General features: G+C 38.2%; 5 protein-coding genes across 14 annotated transcripts; 1 reads left to right on the top strand and 4 right to left on the bottom strand.

The window, feature by feature from the left end:
• Positions 1–1950: 1950 nt before the first annotated feature.
• LOC104765014 (basic endochitinase B-like) lies at positions 1951–3668 on the bottom strand. The gene is made up of 3 exons (XM_010488667.3): positions 3432–3668; positions 2878–3234; positions 1951–2649 (listed from the first exon to the last, which is right to left on the bottom strand). Exons 2-3 carry the CDS (start codon positions 3185–3187, stop codon positions 2102–2104), a joined length of 858 nt encoding a protein of 285 aa, XP_010486969.2. The 5' UTR covers positions 3188–3234; positions 3432–3668; the 3' UTR covers positions 1951–2101.
• Positions 3669–4947: 1279 nt separating this feature from the next.
• Positions 4948–6352, bottom strand: LOC104765015 (basic endochitinase B). Its single transcript, XM_087502792.1, has 2 exons — positions 5829–6352; positions 4948–5617 (listed from the first exon to the last, which is right to left on the bottom strand). Exons 1-2 carry the CDS (start codon positions 6247–6249, stop codon positions 5070–5072), a joined length of 969 nt encoding a protein of 322 aa, XP_087358918.1. The 5' UTR covers positions 6250–6352; the 3' UTR covers positions 4948–5069.
• A 1716-nt stretch (positions 6353–8068) lies between these two features.
• LOC104765018 (MADS-box family protein) lies at positions 8069–8930 on the top strand. The gene has a single exon (XM_010488671.3). It carries the CDS (start codon positions 8147–8149, stop codon positions 8726–8728), a length of 582 nt encoding a protein of 193 aa, XP_010486973.2. The 5' UTR covers positions 8069–8146; the 3' UTR covers positions 8729–8930.
• LOC104765017 (putative sulfate transporter 4.2) lies at positions 8891–13360 on the bottom strand. 10 transcript variants are annotated; one of them, XR_763820.3, is made up of 17 exons: positions 12812–13354; positions 12620–12668; positions 12317–12518; positions 12044–12212; positions 11760–11825; positions 11565–11672; positions 11357–11464; positions 11080–11145; positions 10881–10941; positions 10589–10716; positions 10433–10474; positions 10205–10325; positions 10006–10057; positions 9762–9900; positions 9579–9667; positions 9430–9506; positions 8891–9341 (listed from the first exon to the last, which is right to left on the bottom strand). XR_763820.3 is itself a non-coding variant. In XM_010488670.3 (17 exons), the coding sequence occupies exons 1-17, from the start codon at positions 13250–13252 to the stop codon at positions 9069–9071; spliced, it is 2172 nt and encodes a 723-aa protein (XP_010486972.1). In that variant the 5' UTR covers positions 13253–13352; the 3' UTR covers positions 8891–9068. The 10 variants fall into 10 exon arrangements, 4 of the variants coding, with proteins under 4 accessions (XP_010486972.1, XP_010486971.1, XP_087358917.1 ...); XM_010488670.3 differs by having other exon boundaries at positions 9430–9491; positions 10209–10325; positions 12812–13352; XM_010488669.3 differs by having other exon boundaries at positions 10209–10325; positions 12812–13348.
• Positions 13361–13515: 155 nt separating this feature from the next.
• On the bottom strand, positions 13516–15726 carry PSF2. Its single transcript, XM_010488668.3, has 9 exons — positions 15565–15726; positions 15049–15129; positions 14894–14968; positions 14684–14798; positions 14475–14574; positions 14349–14379; positions 14166–14255; positions 13907–14059; positions 13516–13825 (listed from the first exon to the last, which is right to left on the bottom strand). The coding sequence occupies exons 2-9, from the start codon at positions 15094–15096 to the stop codon at positions 13805–13807; spliced, it is 633 nt and encodes a 210-aa protein (XP_010486970.1). The 5' UTR covers positions 15097–15129; positions 15565–15726; the 3' UTR covers positions 13516–13804.
• Positions 15727–15932: the final 206 nt, after the last annotated feature.

Below are 15932 nucleotides of genomic sequence, written 5' to 3' on the forward strand. Positions count from 1 at the left end.
GACTTGCAACTGGCAGCTCATTGACCATCTTTTTCTCAGCTAGATTCTTCAGACCCCTGTAGTTGAGATGTCCAAATCTCTTGTGCCACAATTGTTCTGCTTTTTCGATCACTTGCAGACATTTGCTCCCCTCCACTTCTTTTGTTTTTCTTACTGCAGCACGAATCACAAACATCCGATTTTTGGTCATGTTTGAATACATTACCAACCTCTTTTGCTCCTTGTGCCAGACCTCACACGCATCATTTTCAATGATTACTCGCAGCCCCTTTTGTTGTAACTGACCCAGACTAAACATGTTGTTTTTTAGACCAGGCACAAAGTAAACCGATGTGATCACTCTGATGGTGCCATTGATCTCCAAGCGCAAGCTTCCCTTTCCCTCCACCATCATTCTTCGATCATCACCAAGTCTGACATTTTGGCGAAAATTGTCATCAAACTCAACTAAGCACTCCTTTGTGCCGCACATATGATTGATGCATCCTGAGTCTAAGAACCAGACATGCTCCTCTTCTCCCTTCTCAATGTCGACATATGACATTAACACCATTTCTTCTTCCATTTCTGCATAATTAGCTTCTTTGTCCCAGTCTGGACACTTGTATTTGTAATGCCCCATTTTGTGGCATTTGTAACACTCTACCATCTCCTTCGAGGTGTTTCCACATCCCCTACCTTGGTAACCACCTCGACCTCGTCCTCGGTTTGGAGAGCTTCCTCTACCTCTACCTCCGCCATAAGTAGGCCTCCATTGACCTTCTACATTCAAGGCATGCTCCTCTCCTCTATGTTTGCTTAAATTCTGCTCATGCACCATCAACGAGCTTTGCAGTCCATCCACTGACATCATCTTGATGTCATTTGATTCTTCGATGGCACATACTACGTATGTGAACTTCTCCACCAGAGTTCGTAGGATCTTCTTCACCACCTTTGAATATGGCATGTCTTCTCCCAAATTTCTCATGTTGTTGGCAACCTCCATTTCTCTTGAGAAATAGCTGTCAATGGTCTCACCATTCTTCATCTCAAGGATCTCAAACTCTCTGCGCAACCTCTGCAATTGTGCGCTTTGAACCCTGTCATTCCCTTGAAACTTCCGCTTCATCGACTCCCACAAATCCTTGGATGTCTCCTTTTTTGTGATTGTTTTTAGGATGGTCTTGTCGATGGATGCAAACAGGTAGTTCTTTACCTTGTGATCTATGACGGTCTTCTCCGCAATCTCCGTTCTCTGTGGTCCGGTAAGGATCACATTCCTCCCCTGCCGTGGAATCCCAGTCTCAATGAGATCCCACCACTCCTTGGATTTGAGCAGATTCTCCATGAGCATCGCCCAGTGTTCGTAGTCCCCATCGAACTTAGGTACGATCAATGCGTCCTTCTCACTCATTCTCTCTGTGTTTGTTTTGATTAAGAAAGGCTCTGATACCACTTGTTAAAACAAATGAGATAACTTTGTGGAACAGAGCAAGATGAACTGAATAATTCAATTAATCTGAAAGGGATGAGTCTTATAAAGACTTTACAAAAACTAGAACCTCGAAACAAACTCTAGCTCATGTCCTACAAACCAGGACAACGACTTATTCAACTTGAAAACATTCAAACTAAACCCAGAACACGTTTTATTCTTCAATTTGGCCTCCATTAGTAAATTGTAAAAAGGATGATTGTCTATAAAATAAATTAATATTGTAGACACCTTTTTATTTTTTCATCTTCCTATAGATATTAATATTCTTTTTTATAAGACAATCACATTAAACTAGTAATTATAAAAATTGTTTAAGACACTCATATTGAGTATTATCAATAAAAGATGCTACAGTCAAAAGACCTTTTGAATCTCATCTACCAAATTCCATTCCAGCTCTCATAATTCAAAATCTCAAATATATAAAAGAAGCGAGAATATAAAAAAAGTTTTATTTAGATTGATATTTCCTTGTATACAAAGCTAACTTTATATAAAAGAGATTTTTTTATTTTGATATTCCCTTGGATACATGGTTAACTTTATATAGAAGAGTCTTTATTTAGTTTGATATTAGCTTACTGTTTGGATACAAAGCTGCATAATGATCCTCTCTCCTCCTTAAAAAGCAGCATCGAGGGTGACCTCCTTAACAAAGGGCTGTTGGTTGTAGCAATCAAGGTGTAGTCCAGGATCAATCCTCAACATGTCACAGTACCTCTCATAATACTGGATACGATACTTGACGATCGGGTTTGTGCCAATTCCACACTCATGTCCGCCGTTAATAATATTTGTAATCACTCCGTAACCCGGAGATCTATTCGCGTCATAGTCGACTCTAGAAGGGTTCCACTGACCGGTGATCACGGCGTGGCACGACGGTTTGGGAGGCTGAGCAGTCATCCAGAACCAAATCGCGGTTTTGAAAGCGATCACTGTGTCATTAACCACGATGTTTGGGTTGTTGAGTAAGTCAACTCCTATGTCTCTCCCGCATGGACCGTAATTGTAGTTCCCCAACAGCTGCATCGGTCCTCTTCCGTAGTAGCTTTCGCCAGTTGCGCATGGCCATGTGACATTCTGTGTCGCGTCACAGTAGTCTGAAGTAGGATTCACTTGTTCCTTGTAACAGTATCCCCATGAATAGGGTCCGTCCGGTGCTCTACCTACGTACACGTATAACCGTCCATTTTATCAATATAATATGTTTGGCGACAAAATTTTTATTTATATATATTGTCACAACTCTAAAATTAATATAGCCATACGTACGTTTGAGTTTACATGGTTTCTTTTAAGACATTTAATAAATAAATAAAAAATTTGATGCAAACTCAAACGTATAAACTGCGTTTCAAACAATCGAAAGTTGAATATTGGTGATTAATTATTACCTGTGGTTTCTTGGGAAGTCTGCCCGAAGAAGGCGGCGATCTCCTTCTTCCTTGCGTCTGTGTCTCCGGTGGTGCCAAATTCAGGGAAGGACTTTGCAGCAGTGATAAAGGCGTCGTAAGTGTAGAAACCTCTAGCAGGGCATAGAAAATGGTTCCTATGCAAAAGCATATCTTCGAACAGAGATTTTGTAATGATGTCCGATAGATCGCCGCTGCTGGGTCCAGAAGGAGGCCAGCAATTGCTTTGGCAGCCAGGCTGCTTACAATAATCTTCGGTGGTACCGCAATATCCGTAATGGCTGCAGCACATATCGTTGGGGCAGAGCGCTCCGTCGGCGTCCTTACCACATTGTTTGACTAAGGAAAATGACAAGAGAAAGTGAGAAGATGAGATAGAAAAATTTATAGATTTTCATATATTTTACTCAAAATTATATGGATTTCATTTTTTAGGCAAGGTTTTGAAGCAGGTGAGGTAATAATTTAAGTACGTGTTTTGTAGGCATCCAATAATTTATCTATGTTTATAAGATATAACTACATCGTATGATTACCTTCAGGTATAGGAGGAGGATTGTCGTGAGGCCAGCAATTGCTTTGGCAGCCAGGCTTCTTACAATAATCTTCGGTGGTACCGCATATCCGTAATGGCTGCAGCACATATCGTCGGGGCAGAGTGCTCCGTCGGCCTCCTTAACACATAGCTTGGCCGAGGAAAATGATAAGAGAAGTGAGAAGATGAGGAAGATCAAAAGATAAGTCTTCATTTTGCTTTTAGTTTTATGGTTTTCATTTTGTAGGCATAGAAGGGGTGTATATATAGTAGTTTTACAAGATGCAACGTATGAGTGTTAAATCGCAAAATTTTATAATTTTTCCATTGCTAGATAATATGTGTGGAGTGATATGCTCAAATTAAATCCTAGAGCTACTCTCTCAAATTAAGAAATCACTGTAGTACTTAGGGTTCGAATTCCACAATGACTCAAGACTACACAATAAACTATAGAGTTTTATAATTAAGCCAAACAAATTAATTTGAATTAAAATAAACAATGCAAAAATTAAACAAACAGCAGTAAAAAAAATGTCTTTATTTCTCACACAAATTAAAATATCACACAAATTAATTGAATAATAATTAGATATGTCATCATTTCTTACACAAATTAAAATATCACTATTAAAACTAATTAAATAATTACATACAATATTAAAGCAAAATTTTACTAAAATTTAATTACAAATATACAAGTCAAAATTATATTGATTTTTTAAAAATCATTATAAGTAAAATATTCTAAAAAGCAATAAAAACATATCAATTAATATAAAGATAATAAAAATAAAGAACATATAACTTATTAACATCTATACTATTAATCGGGAACACATATAACGCCTCTATACCAAAACCAAAAAGAAAGGAAGAATAAAGAAATAAAAAAGACAAGAGCAATTTGATAACTTTCCATAGCCAAAGCACGCGGATCTTAGGCACCCGGTTCAATCATATTCGGATCCGGATTAATGGAGGGCGCTTTGCCAATCTACTCCTGTAGCCAATCATTTTTTTTTCATAAAATTAAAGATAAACAACATAAATTTAGGAAATAAGTTTATAATAAAACCATTCAAAAAGGTGGAGCGAGTAACCAAAAAAACTTATTTCATCATTAAATTTATATTTGATATCGAATATGTGATTTCAAGATTAATAAAAAGTATAAATATATATGCACATTTGTCTATGCAATATTGCAAATCATCTACAAAGCCCACTTAGAGGCCCACGGGAAATTTCATACAATTATTACTTTATTATACTCTCCATGTTCTATTTTTTTTTTTAATTTACAAGCACAAAGTTTAATTATTAAATTAATTATATTTTTTTATCTTTCTATTGCATTGAAAACATAATTTGTATTTATTTAATTAGAATTAATCAACAATTAAGAGAAATCCTGCAGAATATTAAAAGTCATAAACCATCAAATTAAACTAAATATAGCATGAAATCTTGACAAAAAAAATTCTTAAACAACTTTTGTAGTGGAAGAAAGGGAATACTGTAACTTCTTGGACAGAGTTTTTTATTTGTCTGATATATAACTGTTTTGATACAAAGCTGTATTTTTCTTTTTTAATAGCAGCGCTATTCAATCACGGTAATCAAAGATGCATAACTATTAAATAGCAGCGTCGAGGAGGCCGTTTACAAAGGACCTTTGGTTGTAACAATCAAGGTTACCTCCAGGATTAACCCCAAATATGTTACAATACCTCTGATAAAACCCTATACGATCCGCTACCCTCCCGTCTTGACCACGTCCGCACTCCAATCCACCGTTAATGATGTTCGTAATCACTCCATACCCTGGTAATCTCCCGGCCGCACGGTCAGCGTCTGACGGCTGCCATTGGCCGGCTATAACGGCGTGGCACGATGGTTTGGGAGGCTGAGCGGTCATCCAGAACCAAATCGCGGCTTTGAAAGCGATCACTGCGTCGTTGGCTACGAGGTCAGGGTTGTTGAGTAAGTCAACTCCTATGGCTCTTCCGCATTGACCGTAGTTGTAGTTCCACGTCAGCTGCATCGGTCCTCGTCCGTAGTAGCGTTTGTCTCGTGCGCATGGCCACGCGGCACTTGGTTCACAGTAGTTTGAAGGAGGATCACGTTCTTGCTTGAAACAGTAGCCCCATGAATATGGTCCGTCCGGTGCTGTTGGCCACCCACCTACACATGTAACCATCCTTTTCATCAATAAATATGGTCACAACTTTCCATTATTTAAGTATGTAATTTGGAAATTGGAATATTATCGTAACTCGTAAGTTTCTTGATTGATTACTTGCGTATAATTATGAATAGTGTGTAGATCTTTTCTCTTTATTAAAAAAAATGTGTGTAGATCTTTTCTAGATGAAATTGTTAATCAGTTACGTACCTGTGGTTTCGTGGGAAGTCTGGCCGAAGAAGGCGGCGACCTCCTTCTTCCTTGCGGCTGTGTCTCCAGTGGTGCCAAAGCCAGGGAAGGACTTTGCAGCGTTGATAAAGGCGTCGTAAGTGTAGAACCCTTTAGCAAGACAAGCAGCGTCGTTCCTATGCTTAAGCATATCTTCGAATTGAGATCTTGAAATGATGCCAGAAAGGTCGCCGGTGGGGCCAGGAGGAGTACCGCCGGGAGTGCACTGGCTTTGGCAGCCAGGCACCTTACAGTAAGGTTCAGTGTCACCGCACCATCCGAACTCACTGCAGCATAGACCGTTGGGACAGAGTGCTCCTCCGGCTTGACGACCACATTGCTCGGCTGATGAAAGTGATAAAAGAAGCGAGAAGAGGAGAAGGAGGAAAAGATTAGTCTTCATTTTCCTCGAAGTTTTATGGTTTTCTTTTTCCTTTCTTCTTTTTTTGTATGCATGAAGGATATATATAGTAGCTAATATCCAATATTCAATTAATGTGTGTTAAATCACGTCAAATTTTCTGATAGGTTATAGTTTGATATGTTTGTGGAGTATGGCTATGGGCAAGAAACAGTATTTGGTAGGTTTGTTTTTTTAAATTATATTCCTCTTCCGTCAATGTTGATTTGTTTTTGGGAATTATCCATGTTTATCCACAAGTTATAACTTTCTACGTATGAAAAACTATGCTAAATTTGGTAGAAGAACACCAGTGTTCGAAGACCGCAAGCATAACAAAGTACAATACTCTTTTTGAGATTTAATTCTGCATATGTGAGTACTAAAAAAAACACTTTGTAGATATATCTTAACTATAGTCACTATCGACGTGATGAATGGACATGTTGTAAGTTTGGGTGGTCGTCTGAAAATACGTTGCTCGAGTTGCGGACTAATTAAACGGTGATGTAAGTGTGCACTAATTTAATCACACACACAAACATAATCTCTATCAATTATTATTTTTTGATGTATATATACACAATGCTTGACTTTTTCTAAGACAGGTCACAGGAGTTGCAAGAATACTCAAGAATACGTATAACGTGGTGGAGACATGGAAATAGACGTGTCCAAATCTTTAACTATAAATGTTGGCAAAACAAAATTCAATTTCAATTATGAATACGAGGCGGCTGGTTCATGATTTGTCTAAAAGAAATCGAGACTTCGAGAATGAATAATAAGGTAACGTATAGCATTAATAATGACTCAAAACTATATTCATGGCATTGAAAATTTCCAACTACTCATGATGACTTTTTCTCTTCATTTCTTATTTTAATGGTTTAATCAAAAGTACCGTGTCATGGTTTTACAGACTGAAAAATCCGAAATCTCGACGAAACCTGCGTGCTCTTCTTATATATATAATTGACTGACTACTATAGATGATACTACACCTATACGTTGACTGAGTGAGTCTATAACACTGTGGGCTGCGTTGCAGTCACTTTCGGGTTAAACAATAAAATGTGATAGGCACAAATTTGACAATTAATCATAGAAGCAAATGAAGAACCAAATCTAGTTAGGGCAGTTGCATATGGTGACATGATGGCACTACAATAAATAATAGCATCCCACAAAATTATATCAAAGGTGACACACCCTTCAAGCAACAAACAATGTCTCATCCTGATTCTTAGAACCCAACAATCTCCACATATTGTATTACATGCAAATACAACTTGAACCCCCCGCTTATAGTGAATGCTTACCCTAGTCGCAATATAAATCTGACTAGGTATATTATTATTCTTTTCGATTTTCTGGTCACAATTCATAGCTAAAGAAACCTTTGCTATCCAACCAAAACAACTTACGTCAATACTTTTTTCTCTCTCTCCCGTCAGAAGTCGGCGAATGGATTGAATAAATGAGATATCGGATTTATACAATGAACTCTATTTTCTTTTCTGTTTTCACTGTTTCACATAGATCATAATCCTTAGTTACATGTTGCACTTGGACTTCTAGTCCGGTAAAAAGGTAATGTTTTTTGGGCAAAAAAGGTAATAGTTTTAGTAAGTACTACTACTGTTACGCCAATCCTATATTTGATATAATAAGGTTTTAATCAAAACGTAGATAATCCTCTCTCATGATTTTCGGTTTCAATTTTAATCGGGGTTTCGTTTCAGTCATTAATTAAGTTGATCTCAACCGTCCACGTGGATGAATGGAGGGAGCATCGAACGATTTGGATTTGTTCCGCTTTGAAGTCGGTTAATTAGTGTGATCATCTTTATATAAACAAACTCAGTCGTACGAAAGCAAACAAAACGGTACAACAACAATGGGAGGAGATAGAGATGCCAAGAGACAGAAGACGACGGAGATGGACAACAAGGTAGAGGAGAAGGTCGAGAAGACGGAGACGGCGAAGGTCGACAACAACAAGAATGAAGAATCAGCAGGATCCGTCGATTTCGAAGAACTACGTGACGATCTCTTCCGTGAAGCAGCAAAACTTGTCTCCGACGATCCCTCCACCAAAATCGCCATCTTCTTCACTCCTCCTTCTTCTTCTTCCCAGTCGGACGTATCTATGTACTCCTTGGGCCATCCCTCTGTCGATGGCGTTGTTAAAACTTTCCTAAAGGATGAAGAAGACGAGGATGATGCGGAGGAAGAGGATGATGATGATGCGGAGGAAGAAGATGGCTCGTCGCAAGGGTTTTGGTGGGAGGATAAGAAGCTACTCGAGTCGACGAATCCGGAAGAGTTACAAGCCGCGTATGATAGGATGGTGAGGCTGAGGGACCGTATGGTTCTCCAAATAGACGACGAAGCCAAATTGAAACTAGCTCATGATTCTGGGAATCAGCAGGAGGATCTTCTTCTTCCCAACGACAAAGAAGCTCAACCCAAACCCTAAGGCGGCTGATGCATTTCCAAGTCTACTTGCCCCGTAATTATAGCTTTTAAAAAAAAAATTATATTCGTAATAGGAGTTTCGATTCGAGATTAGGTTAATTTCTAATCATCTTATCGCTTGGTTTTTTTTTTTAACATCAATGAATCTTGTCTTATGGTTTCATTTTAACATCAATGAATCTTATCTTATGGTTTCATTTTAACATCAATGAATCTTATGGCTTCCAATTATCCATTGTTGTTTTCTATACATATATGCTTAAGAAACATAGAATTCGGAAATCATATTTTCATTCACATTAGAGAGGGATGTGAAAAGAAACAACGAGTATTGAATGTCTTTAGTTCTCTCTTAACACCAATGGTTCCTTTAAAAGGTTTGTGTCGGGTTTCACTTCAGCGTATGATGATGAGTTTTTAGCGCTACTCCTTCTCCATAAGCTTGTATTATTGCTGCTTTCTTCAACATTTGTGGGTGGTGTCTGGACGTGATGAAGACAAACTTGGACTGCATCATGTACTCTCACGTAGAACCATTCCCTGCCAATAAGCTCCACAATGCCTGATCTTGCCAGAATCAATAGAACCTCTTTGTTCGGGTTCGATATCGCAAGCTGGCTCCATTGACAAATATAATCAAGGTTTTTTTTTTTTTTTTTTTTTTCCAAATAAGGAACAAGAATGATGGTTTCAGGTTCGCACCTGAATGTCTCTTGTTTTATACTCCTCGTACAATTTTTTAATTGCTTCTACGGCGCTTGAGTCTATGTATGTGACAGCTGCGTTACATCCCAAAACCATTATCGATTAAGCATCTCCTATACGTAAGGTTCAAAAAACGTTGGACTTACGAGACAATTCCAGGATAACAAAGTATATCCTCTCCAAATCTGGCCCCTTGTTTGTGCGTTTGTCGATAGCTACTTCATATTCTCGTAGCCTGCAGTTTTGATACACGGTGTTGTTTTCTTAACTCACAAAAAAATGTGGATCATAACACAAGGCGCGATTCAGGAACCAAATGTCAATTTCACCTGTCCTTGATATAGCTTATGTTGGCAAAATATATGGGAGCATCGATTCGAACAATCACAATCCCGTTGTAAGTGTATGCTTCTGGATACTGCTTTATGTTTCTGTATACAGTGGTCCCTGGAAGACGCCCCAAGACAGCTGCCAACTCATTTGTGATGAAATTGTAATCAAGAAGATGAGTTTAAAGCCATTCCAAGAAACAAAACACTGAAATTTAGACAGAGACACATAAACTTATTTTACCGATATGAGGGTTTGCAGACTCGTGGATAACAAATGCAAGTGAAACACCAACCTGAAATTCCAAGCATTGCAACTCTGTGAGTCCTTAAAGAGCGTTGCACGGTTCATATAAATTATCTTACTTTTCAACTATCACTCCTTCATATAACAACGAGATATGATCTGCTGAAGAAATAAAGTTAAGTGAATCTGAACATACTCACACCAATGAGGACCCCAATCTCTATTCCAAAGAACAAAGTGGTGGTGCTAGTGATGGTCCAGAGAGTAAAATCTCTCTTGTCCACACGCCACAGAAAGATTGCCCCTTCATAGTCCACCTAATGGTAAGCCATCCAGAAAGAGTAAATGTGAATATTTATCGCTCAATAACCAACGGCAGCAGTACACATGCCAGATTCTTTCGGGTGGGTTGATTTGAACTTACCAAGCCACTAACTGCAGATATCACTATTGCTGCTAAAGCGCACTAAAAATTTGAGAAACAGGAAGGAGTTAGAAGCCATATTTCAGTTCAGTATTCTTCAGAGTTTCAGATTTTAAGAAATTTCATGTGAAGTAGAAGAAAAGATCCTAGATTTACCTGTGGTATATACTTAAACATTGGGGTCAAGAACAATAGAGAACATCCAATGATGGCTCCTGTTATAAGGCCTGATAGGCCAGTCTTAGCTTCACTTTCGCTATTCACCGCCGACCTAGAAAAGGATCCTATATATGATACATAAAGGAAAGCATTAGCAGATTCATCAAATTTAGGCTATAACTGAGAAGTTAATATCATCACTTATTTTTTGAAGTTATTAAGGAAAAAGAACACACATTACATTTACTGGTTATGGCTATGCTCATCTCAAGAGTTAAGATAAACATACCTGTAGTCGGATACGCAGAAAATAATGACCCAAATATATTTGCAACACCAAGACCAAACAACTGTCATGTTACGGGAGAAATAGTTAGAACTCTCAAGGACCATGAAATGTTGAGATTAAAAGAACCAAGTACAACAACAAGTTTTAAGGAATCAATTGGGCTAGTACTTAACTTTCGTTATTCTTATAGGGTTAATACCTCTGAATTTGAATCCAACTCGTATCTATTTCTTGCAGCGAGTGCTTTCGCAATGCCTACAGATTCCTGGATAAAAATCAAACTAGCACATCAGAAAACAGGAAACATGCGCAAACTGCAGCTAAACTAAATCAAGAAACTCGCTCTTTTGTTTCTCAAGAAGTCAGATTACTCCATGTCTTAAGCTATATCCATCCATTGACAATATTCATGATTTAGGTTCAGCTGCACTTCGCATAAGTCCACAAGGAAGAAGTTAGTGACGATGATGTCTCACCAAGATGGCAACACCAGTAATGAGAGCCGCTGTTGGAAGCAATAATTTTGCATGATCAAAACTGTTTGGGAATGAAAACTCTGGAAGGCCCTGAGGTATATCTCCCACCTGAGAAATCCTATAAACTTAGCAATTACTGCAAACACAACAACATATGAAGCTTCAATGAGGAAAAGTATAAGCATATTCGATTTTTTAGCAATCTGACCAGCGAGATGAAAGGTGGATGGAACACTTTTGCAATTGTTGTACCAAGAGCAAGCCCTGTGAGTGGTCCTGCTGCTCGTACAAACTGAAGTTCTTTCTTTGCTTTTCCCTGTAGTGAAACACAATGCCTTAGCATTATGAAAGTAAAGGAAAGCAGGAACTATCTTGCTAACACAGGGAAGAAAAAGGCTGGTACCACATGCTTCATTACTAAAAGGATGATAAGAATGGTAGATCCCAACAAGAAAGGTGGCCACTTAAACTGCAAAACAGAAAAATAGATAATATTATGCAAGTAGAGGTATGTTGAACCACAAAGAATTGCAACCCCAAAATGAATCTTCAGACCAATATCTCTAGTAAAATTGAGGAAGACGAAAAACGAAAATAACAGTCTAGATCAGACTGATACATACCAGTTTAAAGACATTAAGAAAAAAAGAACAGAGTATCTAAATGTCAGCTCAGACAAAGTTTCACCTGATCAGCTCCAGCAATAATACTCTCAATTAAAGGCACAATCTTGCTGCTCCGAGAAACGCTATATCCCAGGAAGTATTTTAATTGGGATAACCCAATCACAACAGCTGAAGCAGTTGTAAATCCAGATATGACTGAGTGACTTATGAAACGAGTAAGCCATCCAAGCCTGGAGTTGGACAAAAACAAACGAACGACTTGCTTGTTCTAACACACTACAATAAACACACGACTTTCTTGCACAAGTAAGCTATAGAAAGACTATATAATTACCTCAAGAACCCCATGATGCACTCAAATATTCCAACGAGAAGAGCCAACAAAATGGCAAGCTCAGTGTATAACTCTTCAGATGGATCAGCAATACCACTCAAGGCATTAGAAACTAGAAGGGATACTAATGCTACAGGTCCAACTGCAAGCTGACGGGATGAACCGAACACAGCATACACAAATACCGGCACAAACGAGGAGTCTGCATCAAAACAAGATTAATAACTAAAAGCAAAAGGTGGGAGTAGCTTTAGTATCACAATGATGACTTCATAAAAAGGGTTTGTATCACAATGAACTCACATAGACCGTATATTGGTTGAAGCCCAGCTAACCTTGCATACGACATTGCCTGCTCAAATCCATAAAAAAAAAAAAAAAAATCAAAAGTTATTATAGTTCCTGTGATTCAGGGCAAATAGAACCAACAAAACCAAAAAAAAAAGAAAACAGTTAGTATATGAAGCCATAGAGAATGCAGAAATAGAAAATTACCTGAGGAACAAGCATGATACCGACGGTGATACCAGCCATAAGATCAAGCTTAAAGTATTGTTGCCAACGGTAAGTCCGAATCCAAAGGAAGCAAGGAAAAATCGTATCAATCCAGTCGAAGAACGTCATACGCTTGATCTTCTCCGTCCATCGGGAGAAGAAAATATTGAAGGGAACTGAGTGATGACAGAGCGGATTAGAAGAGGTGGAATCGGGATGCTGGAGAGGGATGACTTTAACCGGAATCGCCGGAGGTGAAGAGGATGAAGCGGTGGAGAAATCCTTGACGGCGACGGACATCGGAATAGGTGGAAGGATAGAAAGAATGAGATCAACGTGAAGAAGAGGGAGTACGTATCTATCACTGATTGTAGCATGAAGAAACAGAGAAGCGTAGTTCCAGTTTGTGATGGATAAGGACGAAAAGGCGGCTACGTTCATTATGAATCTTAACTTATATTAATCAATGCTTAAATTATATGATTGCGTGTCTTCGTAAATCAGTATGTTTACTATTTTTAGTATACACCTTTGACTCCACTGTTCTAAAATTCGTTCATTTTCATAACTAGATTATCTCATTAAACTAGGTGGTTGGTTTTATGAATGATGAGTTCGTATGTTTTCAACCTTGTGTGCTCTTCACTCTCCATATAAAAAAACACTGGACTCATATTTGCAGTCTGCAGATGTGTGCTGGTCGGTATTGCTAACATTGGTTTATTCCACGTACTTCAAATGAAACAATATTAAATCCATCTAGTAACCCATTTTTACCCAAACAAACTCATTTTCCATCTTACCTCTACAGTAACGTGAATACTGAGTTGTGGACGCAAAAGATGCTTAATACCAAGAGTATATACCGGTTCAGAGGAGAAACAAGGCATATATAATATATACTAATACATGTTGCTGGTATTGGAGCTCGACCAACATTGGCACAGAAGATACCTGACTTTATCTCACTTAGGCAAGGACGTAGGAAGCTCTCTAGCGTTGCCTTAGAGGTCTCTGTAAAACATGTGTTGCGGTTTGTATTTGTCTTAGAAAGAAGAGAAAAAAAAATTGAGTGAGGAGTGTGAAGAGCCTTACCCTTGGTTCATTGTTGGCTTCACGCTGTTGTCTGCTACTTCTAGTATCTCTGTCTACATCAGCCTCAGGCTTGTCATGCTTATAAAATGCTTCTAAGGCTCTTCTCACAAATGGGCGGACTATGTTCACTTCCATTGCCGATACATTAGAGATCTACATTCTCAAATTACGGATATTCTTATTATTGGAATCACTTTAGAGAGAGGTAATGAGTTATAGGTAACGGCAAGAAGAAGCCATAGAAAAAAAAAACAATTACCTTTACTGCAGATGTACCTTGAAATGATCCTAAGTTAGTCTCAAGTTTGTGAAGCCGCACATCTCTGATATCCTCAACCAGGGATCTCACCTATACAAATATCATCAACAGCTGTAAACACTTCGAAGACTCAAAACACATGGTCAGAATGGAAGACAAAACCCAGCAGATGTACGAAATTACCATATATTTGTCTGGAATATCGTCATGTGCACTGCCAAGAGTGAGATTTTAAAATACTCATCAGCAAATCCGGATGCTATAAATGCAAGGGGGGAGTCAAGAAACAAGAAGAGTCAAAGAACCTACTGGTCAAAAAGTAGTCGGGCAATTTCCACGTAACTAAATGGTAATGCCTGAAAAGTCGACTGAGACTCCCGTTCTGCTTCCAAGATCTGAGTCAAATTGTCTAGTTCACAATCAAAGAAGCAACAACAACAGTTAACACTTGAGCATCTACTTTCCCTTTTAACATTGAAATTTTTATCTGCTAAATGTGCATTTTTTTTTTGTCTTACCAACAGACATCCATCCCGGAGGCCGGAAAGAGCATTTTCCTCTCCTCTTCAGTGCCACTGCAAGCCACAGAGGCACCTTGGTCGGAATCTGAGGAATGAACCGACCGAAATCCCCCTGTCATATTAGTTCACATATTAATCACATGGTTACCCAAAAAGGTTTCGATGGGAGTGGATGGACTGTATAAAAACAAGAAAGATTATTATTACACTGATGAAATTGAGTTGCTCCATGTTCATATTGGGAACAATCTCCACAAGTTCGTCCTCTGCCATAAACTCAACCTGGTATAAATAGCTAACCAATTATACCATTGCAGACAGTATATGGAGGAACACAAACAAGCATAGAAGAGAAGAAGAACCTCTTGTGGAGAAAATAGTGAGATATGAGGATCAGTCTGGCCCGCCATGGTTGTATCTAAATAAAATCTCAGCTTTCCGATCTAAATTGAAATACAAACAATTGTATAAGATTACTAATCTGTGGGATAAATACACAAGAAGTACAGAGAAGGCAGAGAAACTCTGATAAAAAAAAAAAAGCAGAGTTAAAACAAAGCTGAGGAAGTTTCAAAATTATCAAAGGAAGTAAAAACTAGCTCGTCTCAGTAGCCCAAAAACAAAAGGGTTGAAAATTATCATTCGTTGAGACATTTAATCAAACACCTTGTCTACACGAAAATTTCTCTTCTCTTTTTTTTTTCGCTAGAACATATCCATTTCCAAATTCAGCAGCATCATGAATCAGCAACAAAAAGGGTATAATTCAAAACATATCTACTGATCTAACTAGCAAAATTTCGCAAAATCTGGGGACAATTACAGTAAGTAAAGAGAGAAACCCTAGTTCTTGATTTGTGATATGAGTTCGAGTTTACCTGGTTAGATTTCGGGTGATTCCTTGAAGATCAGATCAATCTCTTCCGATCTTCTACGAACGGAAAGCAAATTGAAATCCTCAAAGAGTGAGAGTTATCGATTGCGGCTTTCTACGTTGGCGGGAAATCCAATTTCAGTATAGCGGGAAACTGAAAGAGCAATGGACTAGTAGAGTAAATAAGTAATTGTAATAGGTTTCGGTTGGACCGGAATTTTAATTTAACCGATCTCACACCAAGACCGAAATTGTTAACCTAAAATAAAGTTTTATTCTAATTGATAAATTAGTAAATTGACATGTTTATTATATAGTCAGACGAAAGATGGTGAACCAATGTTGAGCTGTATTATTAAAGAAATAAGGTAA

This window comes from Camelina sativa, chromosome 19, assembly GCF_030686135.1.
Source record: "Camelina sativa cultivar CO46 ecotype springtype chromosome 19, ASM3068613v1".
Lineage (NCBI taxonomy): Eukaryota > Viridiplantae > Streptophyta > Magnoliopsida > Brassicales > Brassicaceae > Camelina > Camelina sativa.

Coding starts and splice junctions, on each gene's coding strand:
- LOC104765014 (XM_010488667.3), bottom strand. CDS start 3,187: ATGTGCTGCAGCCATTACGGATATTGCGGTACCACCGAAGATTATTGT. Junction 2,650..2,877: donor GACTTCCCAAGAAACCACAG/GTAATAATTAAT, acceptor ACGTGTACGTAG/GTAGAGCACCGGACGGACCC.
- LOC104765015 (XM_087502792.1), bottom strand. CDS start 6,249: ATGAAGACTAATCTTTTCCTCCTTCTCCTCTTCTCGCTTCTTTTATCA. Junction 5,618..5,828: donor GACTTCCCACGAAACCACAG/GTACGTAACTGA, acceptor TTACATGTGTAG/GTGGGTGGCCAACAGCACCG.
- LOC104765018 (XM_010488671.3), top strand. CDS start 8,147: ATGGGAGGAGATAGAGATGCCAAGAGACAGAAGACGACGGAGATGGAC.
- LOC104765017 (XM_010488669.3), bottom strand. CDS start 13,252: ATGAACGTAGCCGCCTTTTCGTCCTTATCCATCACAAACTGGAACTAC. Junction 10,326..10,432: donor TATCTGCAGTTAGTGGCTTG/GTAAGTTCAAAT, acceptor GCTTACCATTAG/GTGGACTATGAAGGGGCAAT. Junction 9,668..9,761: donor ATAAGCTATATCAAGGACAG/GTGAAATTGACA, acceptor TCAAAACTGCAG/GCTACGAGAATATGAAGTAG.
- PSF2 (XM_010488668.3), bottom strand. CDS start 15,096: ATGGCGGGCCAGACTGATCCTCATATCTCACTATTTTCTCCACAAGAG. Junction 14,380..14,474: donor GCCCGACTACTTTTTGACCA/GTAGGTTCTTTG, acceptor CACTCTTGGCAG/TGCACATGACGATATTCCAG. Junction 14,060..14,165: donor AAGGTACATCTGCAGTAAAG/GTAATTGTTTTT, acceptor TTGAGAATGTAG/ATCTCTAATGTATCGGCAAT.